Below are 15749 nucleotides of genomic sequence, written 5' to 3'. Positions count from 1 at the left end.
GCTCTGGAGGGTCGGGGCTGGCGTTTTGCTGTGACTGGAAGGGGCCGGCCGGCTGAAGGGCAGCCTGTGACACATGTTGCAAAACCAAATTTTACTTAAAGCACAATTACTTTTTGCAAACAGATCCATGACACTCGACTAGACAGTGAGGTCAGAGGGCCACTTGAACACGCTCATTTAAGTCCACAGCGCCTCCTAGGCACTGAGGGAGTGGCCCCAGGCCCTTGGATACAGATGTCTGGGCTGGTTCTAGGGGGTGACATTTTAGGCTGAAGTTTTAATGCCTTAAATACTGGCTTCACTTGAGTACCACACAGTGGCAGCTGTTGACATTAAAAAGGACACAATGCACTAAAGGGAAGGTTACAGATGGGTTTGGTGAATGACTAATTCTCACTACGTAAACAGGCAAACTTACTGTAAAGTTACTGTATCAGCCACTCTAACATCTGTATAGAAATTTCCAGGAAGATACGTTCCTCAAGGCTAATTGTAAACCAGGACGTATGTTTTGTAAGTTGGTCCCCTGCAGTGTCTGTTAACAGAAGTGTCCTTGAGACGCTGTGTTGGCTGGACAGGTCACTTTGCAGAAGAGTTGCCTGGGGCCTAGCAGCTTCATCCTTCAAGCCCTCCTTGGTGCACATCAGGTTTGGGAGCCGTCTTGGGGAAGACAGGGAAGAGGCACATCTTGATAAATAAGGTTGGAATACAGACTTGGGCTTCGCGCTGCATCCTGCACTTGTCCCCCTCTCCTCCCTCAGCCCAAGCGACTGACTGAGGCAGAACGAACAGCAGCCAGCAGGGCGGGAGCTGCCGTCCTGCACCCCTGCTGGGGTCTCAAGTTGCTGGTGGTTGAGCGCTCTGATAAGGGCTGGCCTCTCCATTGTGCAAAAGCACCAGTGCACATGCGTAGGATGCAGGGTGGGGCTGTCCCGGAGCCCCTCCAGTGACTGCTTTATGGGACAGCAGTAGGGAAGCAGCTTAATGGCCCAGCCAACATGGTCCTTTCTGAGAGCAGCTGACCCGTGAAGGAGAAGCTCCAGCCCACGGTCTTCAGTGTTTCTGGTGGGGCAGCAAGTGGAAGAACTGGGCCACGTGGAGCGTAGAGAAGCTGGCGAGCCGGGCACACACCTGCCCAGGACAACGACCAGCCCTTGGGGTCTGCTTGGTGTGGCGGCTCCTCCGGCCAAGGCGGCTCCCACTTCCTGCCGGGAGGAAGAAGGCTGACCAGACCCTGGCGGGGAGGCAGGGCTGTGAAGGGGTCTCCTCCCCGCTGGAGGGTCAAGTGTGGTTCAAGTCACAACTTCAGCAGACGCCGTTTAACAAGTTTCTGTTCCCTCAGGAAAAATAGACCCACCGAACCAAATCCTACACGACAGTAAACACGGTTTCTCCACAATATTGCTTAGGAAGATCAAGAGCCAGCAATCCAGTCATCCTGAAGGTCCCAAGTATCGTGGGCAAGGGGGGTCTTCCCGGTGAGACGGATCCCTGCGTGGGGTGGGCCAGTTCTGTGCCCAGAGGCCTGTTGGGGTGTGTGACCCCCAACAGGGCATCAGGACTTCACAGTGATGTGATCCTTGGAAGAACAGAAGTCCAAGAGTAAAAAAATGAGACCCAAACCAACCAGGGGTCTGTTCTCCTTGGCTTAGGCTGACGCCAGAGCTGTGTGTGTGGATGCGGGGAGGTGGGTGCACACCCCCCGAGGGGGCTGTGCTGGGCTGGGAAGGAGTCGGGCCGAGGGGGGGAGTGGGGATTCCACAGTGCGGTCTCCACGTCCGAAAACCCCGAACAGCTGAGATTAATGCCCCAACAGGTTAACGCTAGCAATCCAGCGCATGTGGTGAGGTCTGGAAACCCAGATCTCCATGAGATGCTAGCGCGGTGGCTAAGACGGTAGCAGAAGGCTGGGTGACGCAAACAGGAGAAACGCTGTGAAGTCAGGATTCACCACCGCGCGTCAAAAATCAAAGTCCTGGTGCCAGACCAGGCACAGGAAAAAAAGAAACAACAACAGAGCCCCACATTTTGTTCACGGAGGAATGCAGCAGGGCTCTCCGAAATACCGCGGTGCTGTGGTGTCCCTCCAGGGAAGCAGGGGCGTGGAGGGGGAGTGGCACCAGCCTGCGAGGGCCGCGCGTCCACACCCAGCGCCTGGAAACGCGCCCGCAGGGCCAGGCCAGGCTAGAACTGCTGCGTGAGGCGTCTGTAATGAGGTAACACCTGGTTCTCGGGAAGGTAGAGAGCAAGTTCCAGGGCCACGAGCACCGTGAACTCAAACCCAATTAGATCCCGTCTGTTGAACCGAAACTTTTCTTCTAACTTCTGTGTTGAAGAAGAGAGGGGTTGGGCTGCGGCCCCTCCTCCGGTTCCCGTCCAGGCGGCCAGGTGGCCGGGTCTGGGCGTGGGCGGTGATCCCCGCTCCCGCAGCCGGGACATGCATACTCACATCAATGAGCTGCTTCACGTCGTTCTTGCGGAGGTCACTGCTGATCTTGGCGGCCAGCAGCACGCAGGCGCCCGCACACAGCTTGCGGTTCTGCTTGTTGAGCTTGCCCTGCAGGACCAGCTTCTCGAAGTACACGTAGGCCATGGACACTGTCACGGGCTCCAGACCACACTCCTCAGACAGGTTCCGCATCTCTCGTTTCAAACTGTGGGTTTACACGGGAGCCAAGGGCTTTGGGGCCAGGAGGCGGCCACGTCCCTGCTTGAGGGGTGTGCCTTTGGGCCACTAGAAAAGCGCCATTTCCTCCCAGAGGCTGTGGCCCGGCGCTAGGGCCCACGGCTTGGTGGGCGGGCAGCAGGCTGGTCTCGGTCTCCACTCGGCCCTCAGCTGGGCGCGCGGCACCCAACTGTCCTCAAGGGGACCCCCCCGGAGGACAGCGTCCCCGTGCTCCTGTGGCAGTGAGGGGGCCGTGTGGGGAAGGAAGGGCAGTGCAAAGGCCCTGAGGTGCAGCCGTGCTGAGGCAGAGTCTGGACCTCTGGCTGTGGGGCCTCAACCTCCTCATCTATCGAGCGGGGACGGTCACAGGGCCCGGCTCAGGGGCTGTGGGCGCCAGTGAGGAGGAGCCCTGCAGGCGTGGGCAGGTATGAGAAGCACCGAGGGCACCTGACCGAGGAGGCGGCAGGGGAGCTGCTGGTACTGGCCTGGCTGCACGGCGGGAGGGGGCTTAGGAGGGGCGCGTCCCTTTATCAATCTCAGGAATCAACGCGGACCCGGCCTGGCAGCAGCTTGCGGAAGGCCCTGTCGGGCAGCGGGCTCGACGATGCCCGCCTCAGCCCTCCTCACCTCCTAATTTTGCTCAGCGTCAGCTTGATGTGTGGGAACTTCTCCCGGAAGGTCTCGTTCATGTCCTTCTTGAGGTCGGAGGGCTTCACATACTCTATCACTGTGGTCTGCAACGGAGAAGGACCGTCCCCATGCAGGCCCAGGGGCGTCTGCATGCCACCTGGGCCTGCGACCGTGAGGCCCCGGGCCCGCGAGAACGGTGCCGAGACGTGGGTGAGGCTGGGCCCAGGGCGCGTAGCTGCCCCCGCCCCCGGTGCCGGCCCACAGCCCAGCCCTGGGCGGCGCCCCTACCATGTAGGACGCGAAGATGAGGACGCGCTTGTGCTTGCCGCAGGGCCACTGAGGGTCATCCAGGAGGTCGGGGTTGTACTCCAGGGCATCCCCCGCGTCGGCCCCTGCGAGCAGAGCGCAGCCCTGACCCACCACGAGCCCCGGTGAGCGGCTTGGCCATCCCCGGCCTAGTGCCAGGCAGCAGCTGTGCTGAGGGCGTCATCGTGGGACAAGGAGAGCGGGGTCGGGGGCTCCAGGTGTGGTCCCCCTCCTCGGGGGCCGGGGTCGGGGAGGACGTCCTGATGAGGAGGGGCCCCCGCCCGGAGCCATCAGTGGGTGCAGGTTCTCCACGGCTGGGCTCAGGCGCAGCACAGGGCGTGCGCTCTGGGGGCCTCCCTCCTGAGAGGCTGCGGCGGACCCGCTCCCCAGGCTTGGGCTGAGGACTGTGGGCTCGGATGGGATGCACTGGGCCACCTGCCCTGCCCCCGGTCAGGGCCCTTGGGCTACCTAGTTCCGAGCCAGCTGGCGCCGCCCTGGGCGGGACGGATTTGCATCTGGGCCCCAGCAGAGCGCGGGGGGCACTGGGCCGGGGCTGAGGCGGTGGGCCGTGGATGTCCGGCTTGAGCGTGACCAGGGCGTTGGTGGGGTACAGGAACTTGGCGTAAGACACGACCTGGCAAGCAGTGCATCGGGCTTAGCCCCGCCGCCCCGGCCAGGACGAGAGGTCCAGCCAGGTCCCTCCTGATGGCTGCAGCTCCCACCGCCCGCCGCCCAGGGCTGACGCTGCTCCCCCCTTGCAGGTTCCAGAACGCCCCGCCCCGCATCTGGGGTCTGCAGCCGGAGCTCCTCCCTGCCTCAGGGGCCCCGACCTCCCGTCGTCACCAGGCCCCCACGAGGTGACCGGCCTGTTTGCACAGGCTGCGTGGCTGCCTCCCGCTGGACCTTACGTTTTCGAGGACTCAAGTGAAACACAACTTTGAGTCGACTTCCTCGACGGACACACGTAAGACCCCCGCCCCCACCCGGCGTCTGCTCCTACCTTTCCATCCGCCCCCAGCTCGACGCCTTCCAACTGGAAAAGCATCTCGGAAGACACGGAGACGCCGCCGGACGGATGCCTCTGCTTCTGGCTCTCCACCCTCAGGTCACTGCAACGCACGGGATGGCACAGGCTGCTGGCCCCGCCCCCGACCTCGCGCAGGCGGGGAGCCGAGCCCCAGGGGTCCGCAGCGCCCCAGCTCCGCACCCTCGAGACCCGCCCTCCCTCTGTAGCAGCCTCATCAGGGGTCACGAGGACTCCCGCTGGGAGAGCTGTCTCTGTCTCAGCTCCTTCCTGGTCCCAGGCCCTTCCTGTTCAATCTCCCTGGTGGTGGGCCGACCTTGGCTTCACCCCAAGTCGCTTCCCAGGGGTGCGCCCTCCACCTGCAGCCACACCCTCGGGCACACAGGTCCCGCCGCGCCGTCCCCACCCTGACAGCCATCTCCCTCTTCCCGGGGCTACGCGCTGGGCACAGCTGCCTGGACTGGTCACGGGAGGCACAGCAGTGTCCCGCCAGGAGGAACGTCCCAGGCACCGACGTTTAGCAGCTCAAACGAGATAACAGTGTGGACGCGCCCCTCCCAGAGAACCAGGACCCAGATGGCCTTCAGAGCTCTCAAGCAGCTTCGGCAGAAGCTGGTCTGCTGGCCCCGTGTGAGTCTGTGATGGTGTGGAGCCCCCGGCCGGTGGGGACCAGCCGCTCACCTGACGCGCAGGCCTTCTCCATAGGGCAGGACCGAGAAGGCCGCACACAGGGACCGCTTGGCGCAGATGAGCACAATCCTGCGGGAAGGACGGGGTCAGGGCAGGGCGGCAGGCGTTTCCCTTCCTGCCTAGACTCAGATGGGAACTGCCCCAGGCACCAGGGGATGCCCGGGATGGCGGTTCATACAAGAGAGGCCAGGCTGTGCAGACACCAGAGGCAGAGGCACGTGCCCGAGGACGGTTGGTTGAGGAAGCCCGTCCTCAGGCATCCCAGCGGGGTAGGAGCCTAATGGCATCAGAAAGCACCCAGTTCCATGTGCCGAGACAAAGTGGCCCGAGAGGGGCCGCTGTGTGGGGCGCACAGCAGGGAGGACGGCCTTTCCCTCCTCTGCGCATGGCTCTGCCCAGCCCGGCCCCAGTTCAGCAGGGAGGACGACGGTGGAAGACCCCCTTCCCTGGCTGGGACCCTGGGCACCCAGGGCCCACTGAAGCCAGCCTGGCGCTCAGTCTGCTGGGGGCCTGCTCCTGGGCCAAGCCCGTCATGCTGGGGACCATGCTGGGGGACCCAGGACTGTCCGAGCTACAGCCAGTGCAGGGAAGACGCAGCACTGCCCGACCAGGGCTGCCTGGTAGGTGCCTGGGCACGGCCTCCAGCAGGAAGGGGAACGGTCTGGAGACGCTTTGGGTCAGGACGATGGCCTCAAGGCCAGAGCGTGAGGGACACGGGGCATGAGGGACGGGGCTTCTACAGATGCAGGGCCTCGGAGGGCTGTGCTGGGCACTGGCTGTCACTCTGCAGCCCGGTTCAGGGAAGCCAGATGCCCTCTGTGTTCCCTTCTCTCCCAGACACAGCCCACCACTCTGCCTGTTCCCACTGTGTTTCCTATGTCCCTGTGTTTAAACTTCTACTCAAGGCTGGGGTGGCCAGGCGGCTCCTTGCCCAGGACGTGCTATGGACCCCAGCGTTTGGTGAATACAGAGGGAAGAGGGTGGGATGGGGAGGAAGGTCCACTTCCGAAGGGACACGGGCTGGGCCGTGTGGGCGAGCACTTCCTTAGCGCACTGAAGGAAGAAAGGGTTGCTGACAAGGGCAGGACCCCGGATCCCACCAGGCTCGAGGGAGGACATGGTGGGCAGCCCCAGGGCTGGGGCTGGGCTGGCGCACGCTGGCACCTGCTGTTCTTGGTGTCGTACTGCCTCATATTCTTGATGAAGTGCGTCTTCTTCAGGCCTTTGTGTCTTGGGGATCCAGACGTATGTTTGGTTCTGCAGGTGAAAAGCAGGTCACTCTTCCCCTCCTGGGAGCCTCTCTGGCCCCAGGAGAAAGGACGGGGGTGCAAGCGGCAGGCGGGGCTCCTTACCTTTGAACTGAGGCACATCCCACCGTGTCTTCCAGAAACTCGAGGGAGCAGCGCTGGGAGCCTACGCGCCTTCTGTAAAGAGGACACGGCAGGGCCTCAGGGTACTGTCCGGAGGCTGCCTCGTGGGCCCTCCTCCCAGAGGCCCAGCCTGCTTCTCAGGCCCCGATGGGGCCCCCAGGCCACGGGCCAGAAGTAGGTCTGCGGTGAGGTCTGAGTGTTGGGCAGGGCCACCCAAGGCCAGAAGAACCTGAGGGGGACATGGCACCGGGAGGGATGGCTGGCCGGGCCCTGGTCTGCCCACTGCCTCTCGGAGCTCAGCCAGGGGTCCCAGGAAGGGGGCATGGTGGGGCTGGACAGGGTCCAGCGGTGGCTCTGCAGGGCTGGACGTCAGACAAGCACACGTCCTGCCAACCCTCTCCTGCCCACCTCAGCGTGTGGAGCCGCCACAAGTGCTGCCCCCGGCCCAGGACACCCAGAAGCCTCTCCCCCTCGGCTGGGCCGCCCTCCCTGCACCAGCCCCCACCCCCGGCCTGAGGGCACTCGCAGGGGCTGTTCTCTCGGTCTGGAACCTTCTTTCTCCAGATCTTCCCACGGCTGCGTCCCCCTTGACTTGAGGCTCAGCTCACGTGGCCATCCCCCTCCCCAGGCAGCGGCAGCCCTGGCATGCATGTCAGGGAGGTGTCTGCTTGGGCCTGTCGCCTGGCGGGAAGCACAGTGGGCGTTCTGAGCTCGCGGTGCTCCCCCGCCCTCCCTCGCCTCCTGCCTCTCAGCCCAGGCCTGGGAGCATAAAGGAGGCAGAAACCCATCAACCCGCAGCCCCTCCTCAGCACCGTCCAGGCCTGGCGGCCAGAATTCTTCCCGGAGCAAGACCCTGCCCAGGGACAGGGAGGAAAGCGCTTCTATTAGACCCACGCAGAGGGGAGTCTGAACCCAGATGCGTGGCTGCGTGGTCAGGAGGCCTCCTGGGCTGGGGAGATGGCCTCAGCGACTCCTCGGGAGGGGACACAAATGGCCTTAGGTCAGGCCTGAGGCTGAAGCCCAGAGACCCCAGACGTGCTGGGGGGTCGGGGAGGAGTGTCGGTGACCACAAAAGGGAACCAAAGACCGGCCGCCCGATGACAGTCGGGGGCTCCCCCCAGCCCTCTGAGGTGCTGACAGCGCTGGGGTTGTCCCAGAGACAAACCGGGGTTTGGTCTGGTTTACAACCATCCCAGGAGGGGACCTTACCAGCACCCAGCACACAGGGAGCTCGGGAGGGCAGCCTCTCACCCGGCACGGGGCCCAGAAGCCCCGCGCAGGCTGCACCCTCAGCTCAAGATCACACACCCAGGTTCTTGCCACCAAGGCCACCAGCAGGGACCGCTCAGGACAAAGCCAAGAAGGCGGGCCCTGCTGCCCCACTCTTCCTGGAGCTCAGGTCGCCGTGGTTTACGAGATGGAGGAACACGGGTCTCACACTCAGCCTGGGCTGGGCAGGTGCCCAGGGCCCAGGTGTCAACAGCGGCCATTTCCTAAGAGCCTGAGCCGCGTGTGGGCTCCTAGGGAGGGGGAGAGAGAGAGGAGGGCTTGCTGCTGAGCCGCTCCCGGAAGCTGCAGCCTGCCCAGACGCCGCCTTCCTTGCAGCGTCTCACGGGACCCTCCCCCCAGCAGGACCCCTGGCGTCCAGACGAGGCCTGGCACGGCCAGGCCATCTCTCCCAGTTGAGGCCAGGTGGGAAGGGGGCAGCAGGAGGGGCGTGTCAGGCAGACACCCAGCAACCAAGGAGGCCTGGGGTAGGGGCCGGTGAGAACCGGCCCCACGGTGGGCGATGAGGCAGGCCCTGCCCTGAGAGGGTGCCCCACTGCAGGTGGACGTGCAGGACCTGTGCCGGGAAGCGAAGCCGGCCTGGTGGAGACGGGGACGCCCCAGACAGGTGTGCGTGTCCTGCCCCGCGGGGCTGGGCTCAGAGGCCCCGGGCAGCAGTCCCGCGTGGCTCTCTCAGGCTCGCCTCCTCAGGTAATTTCCCAGGTGAGGCCCGACGGCTCCTGCACGCCCGCGGCCTCGTTTACAGGGCCCAGAGGCCAGCGGCAGTCTCCACGGAGGCAGCCATGGGCCCTCGGGGGCCAGCCCAGGGGCACGGTCAGCACCCCCAGCCCCCGGCGGCCTGACCTCTGGCCCAGCTCGCTCCGGGAGCCGCCTCTCACCCCACCAAGCTTCAACACCTGGTCCCAGCTGGCTTCGTACATCTCTCCGTCTTTGTGGTTTTCGTCTACATTTCCTTCTCTGTAAGCATTTTACACGTAAACTCAATCCTCACAGCCCTCAGCGTACAGGTGGTGAAACTGCGGCACAGAGCTGGCGGGGGTTAGGGGCTGGGAGCTGCGCCCTGCGCCCCGGCGCTGCCTCCGCCCCTGGATTCTGCCACCCGCCCCCGTGCCGCCCTCCTGACCGCGTCGGGGGAGCTGGAATCAAGGCTGCTCCGCGCTCTCAGGGCTCCTTTCCCGAACTCGGCCTGTGTCCGCGTGATGCTATTTGGGTTTGGGTCCAGAGGCAGGGACAACGCTGACGATGGCACCCTGAACTCTGAGCACAGACCAGGCTGGCCAAGTGAGGGGCCGTTGCTTTCGAGCCCCCCCTTCCCACCTGCCACCCCCGAGGAGCAGGCCCTGCGGCCTGAGGGAGGCCGGGAGCCCCGCTGGGATGGGGACCCTCCGGGGGCCGCCAGGCAGCTGCGGGCTCGCTCGTCCCAGGACGGGGACTGGCGCCCGGCCCCTTCCTTAGGCGGCGCCCTTTCCAAACCCACCACTGGCCGTTCGACCTCAGAGGCAGCCTCTCAGGAGTCCCGAGGCGGGACCTCCACGGTCTCCCACGTGGCCCTGGGGAGACGGCACCCCTAAGCACTCGTCGCTCTGGAAACGGCTCAGAATCCCAACGCTGACCACATGCCGGCCCGGGCCTGCAGGCACGACACGAACGTTCCAGCAGCTCTACCCGGAACGACACCCACTGGGAGCAATCCCGCCGTGGACCCCGTTGGGAGCAGGCCCCTGGAAGCGGTGTGTGCAGGGCCTGGCTGAGAACCTGCGGGGGGACAGGCGGTGCCGCGCCCCGAGTCCTGGTGGTCGGTGGTCACGATGTGTGCGCCTCTCCCTGTATGCCCGTTACACCTCTGTTTAAAAACTGCTACAAACAAACTACAAAGAACAAAGTTCGGGCTCCTGCCACCTCAGCTGACACCCTCCCACTCCCTGACGTCTGGGCAAATGCAAGTCCCAGGGAGCCAGGAGGCCCTCGCGGCTAAGCCGTCCAAGGCACACGGGACGGTGCCCCCCACATGGCGGCGACTGGCCCGAGGCCGCCTGCGCTGGACTCTGTAGAGAGCACGGGGTCGGGGGCACAGGGGAGGCTGTCAGGATGGCACAGGCGACCACCCCGCCGGCTCGCGTTCACGCTGCCCCTTTACGAACCGGTGACCCATACCCGCCTTCCCCCAGAGACAGGCAGGAAGAGACATCGCCCCTTTTTAGACGTTGTTTCCACTGCCTGATAAACTCCTTCACTTGCAACTGAAAAAAACGGCCCAGCTGAGAAGAGAAGGGCTCCTGCCTAGTTGGGAGACCCCTCAGGCCGAGCCAGGGGCCACGTGCAGGGGCTGCTGTACGTGGGCTCAGACGGTCTGAGAACGGGCAGGCCGCTGACGGGGGCCAGCACGACGACGCTGAACCCGCCCCTGCCAGGAGAGCGTGGGCAGGGGTCTCGTCCGGCCGGCCCACCAGTCAACCCCGGCCCGCGCACGGGGCCTGGCACATCACAGGCCGTCGCGCATCCTTGTTGAGTGAGTGGGTCGTCCTGGGTACCCTGTCTCCCCAAGTCCCTGCCAGCTTCCCCGGGTGACAGGACCCACGTGCGGTCCTGGGCCGGCCTCCATCTCAGCAGGGCCTCTGGACCCCCTCTAGGCTCCAACCTCGGTGACCACCTCCAGCCGTTTTCCAGCTAGAGAGCAAGAAACCCCCAAATCAGTGATGTGAACAGACTGCCAGACACTCCACCGAAATCGCTTTAATTTGGACAGGCACTCGGCAGCCTCCAGAGCGCTAGGCGGCTCCTGGCCAAGACGGCAGCTAAAATCCCAGGCCCTTTCTCGGAGCCAACCCTGCGCAAACCCTTCAGAATCGCAAGGGTTTCTGCTCCCAGCTAAGCCGGCCACGCCCCCAGCTCACCTTCCCCCTCGTTAGTGCCCTGGACACTAATGACGACTGCTGGGGGTTGAACGGTGTCCCCAAATATGTGCTGAAGTCCTCACCCCTGTCAGCTGTGACTACGACCACATCTGCAATAGGCCTTCACAGGTGTGATCAAGTTAAGATGAAGCCATGGGGCTGGGCCCTGATGCCATGACCGGCTGGGTCAGGGTGTCCTTATACGCAGAGAGAAACGCCAGGTGAAGACAGAGGCACCAAGGGGAAGCTGTGTGAGGACGGAGTCAGAGACTGCAGGGTTGTGGCCACAAGCCCAGGACACCTGGGGGACCCTTACCCTGGAGCCCTCCCAGGAGCAAGGCCCTGCCCACACCCTGACTCAGGCTTGTGACTTCCAGGACTGCAAGAGGGAACCCTGCTGCTGCCTGAAGCCTCCAGGCCTCCCCCAGGAGAGAGGAGGGCCAACAGGACGGAGGAGGGCACAGCGGTCTCGTGGGGCAGGCAGAGGACCTGCAAGCCTGTGTCTGACCCAGCCGGAGAAGCCCAGAAACTGGGTAAGTGCTAGGTGACCACGGTGTTGAAACGAAAACAAAGTTCTAGGGAGGCAGATAAGGATTCTGATGATTCACTCACTGGCTTAGCAGAAACAGCCACACCAGACTGTGCCCTGAGCATGAAACACAAACTCCCCACCGTGGGCTGAGCCGTGAGCACACCCTGGGCAACCGGGATGTACCGCGAGTCCTCGCTCCCCGGGCCGGGCCACTGCCACCCTCGCTGAGCCCTGGCCATCCAGCAGACCTCACAACAGCCCCTCCGGCAGGTAGTGCCTAACACAAACCCATCTCACAGAGAAGCAAACTGAGGCTCAGAGAGGCTGTGCCACCTGCTCTGAGTCACAGAGCTCCTGAGAGGTGGAGCTGGAATTCCAACCAGGTCTGTTCCCAAAGCCTGGGTCAGACCACCACGCTCGTGACACAGACTTCGGGAAAAGACCCTCCGGATTCTCTCCACTCCCCAGAACAACTTACCCTCGAAGTCCACAGCCTATAGCTAGCAGCCCCCTTTGCTACTCAGCAGCGACTATCCGCCGCCCTGCCTCTGGGCCCAGGGAGCACAGAGAGAAACGGACAGTGCCCACCCCAGGAGCCTGCCATCTGTCAGGGGAGGGTCAGTGACCCTCAGACCCAAGGGCTGAGCCCTGTGCTCGGCAGCAGAAGCTGAGGAGGGACAGAGTCTGGGTGGGCAGGTGCGGCCCTGCGACATCTGAACGGGGATTGGAAGGCCAAGTGGGAGGGAGGGGCAGGAGAGGGCTCCCTGCACGGGCCAGGCCAGGGGAGGAGGGACACCAGGACCGTGGAGGGTGCAGCAGGAACAGCGAAGGGCACCTGACTTGCGCCACATCCCAGCCTGTTCTGTGTCCTCCAGAGCGTGGGCCCCTCACACGCTCTTCAGAAGCAGCGCAAGCGCCATCAAGCGCCATCGCCATCAAGCGCCATCGCCACGCAGGGCTCCTGGTTACAGGCGCTTCACTGCATCCTCCCGTTCGATCAGCTTCGTGGGCCAGGCTGCCGGCCTGTCTGGTTCACAGGGAGGGCCTGGCCCCCAACCGGGGCGCCTGAACTGTTTGCTGAATGACACACGGCCTGCCCAGCACCACACACAGGGCTGCGGGACCGGGAGAGGAGGGCACAGCGCAGGCCTGGCTGTAGGTGAGTGGGACCCACGAGGCCTCACATAGTGGACGTGCCTGCCGCTCTGCCCTGGAGTGTCGGAGTGACTTGAATGGGACCTGGCGTGAAGGGGGGACTGTCCTTCCTCGGGCTGACGGCTGCCAGGAGACAGGACCACTTCGTGGGAGAGTCTGCCGGCTGAGGAAAGCAGGCTTTGGGGCAGGGGGCACAGACTAGAGGGGCAGAGCTCAGGGGTGGGGGTGGCCCTGAGATGGGCTGAGGCGTTCCTAGAAATGAGATCAGGGCAGGGGGAGTGCCTGCGATCTGGGATGTGACAGGCCCAGGGGCCCTGAGCTCAGAGGGGACAAAGGAGGCAGGGGTAATGGGGGGCCTCCAGTGACCAGTAGCTGTGGGATGGGGGGCTGGGAGGTCTGGCCTGGTGTGGGAGACTCTGGGGCTAGATGTCACAGTACAGGGAAGATCCCTGGCCCACATGGAGGGGGTCACCCAGCTTAGAGAACGAAGGGGAACATAGAGGGGGTGTTTGTGAGTCCCTGTGTCAGCGGGACCGGTAACAGTGGGCTGGGGAGGGGGGTGTGTCTGGAGCTGACAGGGCTGTGTCTGGGGGCTGATAAGGGCTGAGGGAACCCCAGACCCATGTTCAGGGCATTGACAAGATTGAGAGGACCCTGACCCCGTATTCAGGGGTGGCAGAATTAAGGAGACCATGACCCTTAAGTCTGGGGACTCACGGGGCCCGAGGAAACCCTAAGATCCGTGTCCAGGGAGTTGACAGCTCGCAGATGACTCTTGACTCTGACATCTTAGGATGGTGGGCCCAGTCAAGACTCCCTTCTGGGGCTGGCAAGGTGCAGGACACCCCAACCCTGTGTCCCTCACTGACAGGGCCCAGGACACCCCAACTTGTGTCTGGGGCTCACAGGGGATCAGGGTCACCTCCCGATCTCCAAGTCCTATGCTGACGTGTCACTCAGACCCTGTGTCACGAGCTGATCCTCATCTTCCATAGATCATCTCAACCCCACATTATGAGCTGAGCCAGCCCAGGGCCACCTTGCCACCCTGCTCACTGTGCTGATGGCCCCCAGGCCACCTCAACCCCTGCCTGGGCCACTCCACTGCCCCCAACCCTGAGCCCTGGGTGACTCCGCCAGGTGACCCCGGCCCCCGCGCTGACCCAGCCCCAGGCCACCCCGCCGCCCCCCAGGCCCCAGGTGACCCGGGCCACACTCACCTCTGGCGCTGCCCGTCCAGACCCAGGCTCAGGCCGAGGCCCAAGCCGGCGGGCGCGGGCGCGGGGCTGAGCAGGCCTTGGGGCGCCGAGGCCCTGCCCGCGGGTCCGGGCAGGGGCAGGCCGGCGGGGAGAGCGGGCGGCGGCGGCGGCGGTGGCGGCGGCGGCGCGGGCGGCTCGCGGGCCTCGGCGGGCGGCGGCGGCGGCGGGGGCTTCTCGCCGCCCGGGCCCAGGCTCGGGGGCCGCCCGTCCAGGGAGATGTTGTTGAGGAAGAAGAGCGCGGCCTGGCGTCGCCGCGAATCCCCTCGCCGCCGCAGCACCTGCGGCGCGGCCCGAGCGGCGGCGGGGCCGGGGGACTGACCCGGAGACCCACCCGCCGCGGCCGCGGCCATCCTCCGACTGAGCCCGCCGCGCGCCCGCCACCGCCCTCCCGCTCGCGCATGCGCCCGCGCCCGCCGCCCATTGGCCAGGGCGCACCCGTATGCAAATATATGGCCGTTACGCCCGCCCATTGGCCAGCGCGGCGCCGCCGGGGGCGGAGGGGGGAGCGGCTCCCTTGGGTCCTAGAGCGGGTTCCGAGGCGGCCAGTGGGGAGCCGGGAGAAGCGCGTCTGCCCGCCGGCTGGGCTCGCGAGGCCTGGCTCTGGGCGAGCCGGTGCAGGAGCCGCGGGTTCGAGTCCCTGATCGGAAGTCGCGGCCCCGGGGCGCCAGTGCTCTGTTCCACTTGCTGGGCTGTGGCGTTCGTGGTCAGCGTTCTTAAAGCCTCGTCTTTAGGCTCCAGGCACCTCCCCTCTTGGTGTGTGTGTCTTTGCGGGGGCGGGGGTCTGACGTGCGGGCGCTGGAGCTGTACCACCCGCCGGGAGCCCCAGGAATGGCCAGCGGTGCCCCCTGGCCTCCCCCAGTGACTGAAGACGACCCCGCGAGTCCGAGGGGAGAAGGCACCTGCCTGGGGTGGCAGGCAGGCGGGCGGTGCTGGGCCTTCAGCCCCAGACAGAGTCCTGCACGGCCGTCAGCAGCAAAGCGACCTTGAGTCTGGGGGGTACCAGGACCCCCAACTTCAGAGCCGGTGGCTTCATGCTCAGGTGCTGGCTTCTGGAGCCCCCAGGAGCCCACCTGTGTCTTGGGGGGCAGGGTCCTGCAGCCACCTCTGTGCCACTGGCCTGCTCTGTCCAGCTGTGTGCCTGTGGGCTTACTTATCCTTCAGGTGGGGACACTGATTTCCACCTCAGGGTGTGGTCAGGGTTCAGTGGGCTCAGCCCGGGGCTGTCACCAGCGTTGGGTCTTCCCGGCGGCTGGAGACCGGCACTTGCCGTGTGGTTTACCCACGCAGCTGTGACTGCTCCTGCGTGGAACCATACACGCCACACGCATTTCTCTCCTTCGTGCAGGTGTTGGGGGCGGGGGCGGGGCCGACACAGCCCTGGCCTGCAGAGCGCCTCTTAGCGAGCGGGAGGCCAGCAGCATCATCATGGATCAGGGCCCCAGGGCCTGGCCCTGCTGGCCAGCTGTTGCCAGTAGGAGGACCCTGGCAGGTTGGGGCGGGGACGGGCTGCCAAACTGGTAGCTAATAGTTAAGCGGATGTCAGATGAGGGAAATGAAAAGGGGCGGTGGGAGGATGAAGCGGTGGAGGGCTGTCATTTGGTTATTGGCCCTCAGCTCCAAAACCATGCTGTCTGCTGCCCGATAATGGAGCTGGGCCCTGCAGACTTGCCTCCTCTGCCAACTGGCATTATGTTAAACTTTGGTGGTGCCGCAGGGACGGGGTGGGGGTCGGGGGCGGGGGGAGTGGGCGTGGTCTTCTTCCAGGTTCTGTGTCTGTCGGTTGGAAGCCTGGGTGAGCTGCCCTGTGGTGATGGCTCACAGGCCAGTGGACCAGGGACCCAGAGTGTGGAGGGGCTCTGTGTGGGGCCTGGCGGACATTCCCTGTTGTGTTCCCACAGCCCTCCCCAGAGGCTGCCCTGGTCCCTGTAATGCTCTGC

The 15749-nt window shown here is 64.7% G+C and overlaps 1 protein-coding gene across 1 annotated transcript; it reads right to left on the bottom strand.

Annotated features, from left to right (window-relative positions):
• Positions 1-76: 76 nt before the first annotated feature.
• On the bottom strand, positions 77-15567 carry CABLES2 (Cdk5 and Abl enzyme substrate 2). The gene is made up of 10 exons (XM_082428861.1): positions 13774-15567; positions 6668-6739; positions 6480-6572; positions 5307-5384; positions 4602-4710; positions 4070-4235; positions 3584-3687; positions 3293-3399; positions 2450-2654; positions 77-2325 (listed from the first exon to the last, which is right to left on the bottom strand). The coding sequence occupies exons 1-10, from the start codon at positions 14280-14282 to the stop codon at positions 2185-2187; spliced, it is 1584 nt and encodes a 527-aa protein (XP_082284987.1). The 5' UTR covers positions 14283-15567; the 3' UTR covers positions 77-2184.
• Between the last annotated feature and the right edge of the window lie 182 nt (positions 15568-15749).

Source organism: Balaenoptera physalus, assembly GCF_965194825.1.
Source record: "Balaenoptera physalus genome assembly, chromosome: 16".
Classification (NCBI taxonomy): Eukaryota; Metazoa; Chordata; class Mammalia; order Artiodactyla; family Balaenopteridae; genus Balaenoptera; species Balaenoptera physalus.
This window is presented reverse-complemented; position numbering and strand designations above follow the sequence as displayed.

Excerpts from the sequence above, each read along its gene's own strand:
- CABLES2 (XM_082428861.1), bottom strand. The coding sequence starts at position 14,282 with ATGGGCGGGCGTAACGGCCATATATTTGCATACGGGTGCGCCCTGGCC. Across the intron at positions 6,740-13,773 it reads CTGGACGGGCAGCGCCAGAG|AAGGCGCGTAGGCTCCCAGC; the intron begins GTGAGTGTGGCC and ends TCCTCTTTACAG. Across the intron at positions 5,385-6,479 it reads TACGACACCAAGAACAGCAG|GATTGTGCTCATCTGCGCCA; the intron begins GTGCCAGCGTGC and ends TCCTTCCCGCAG.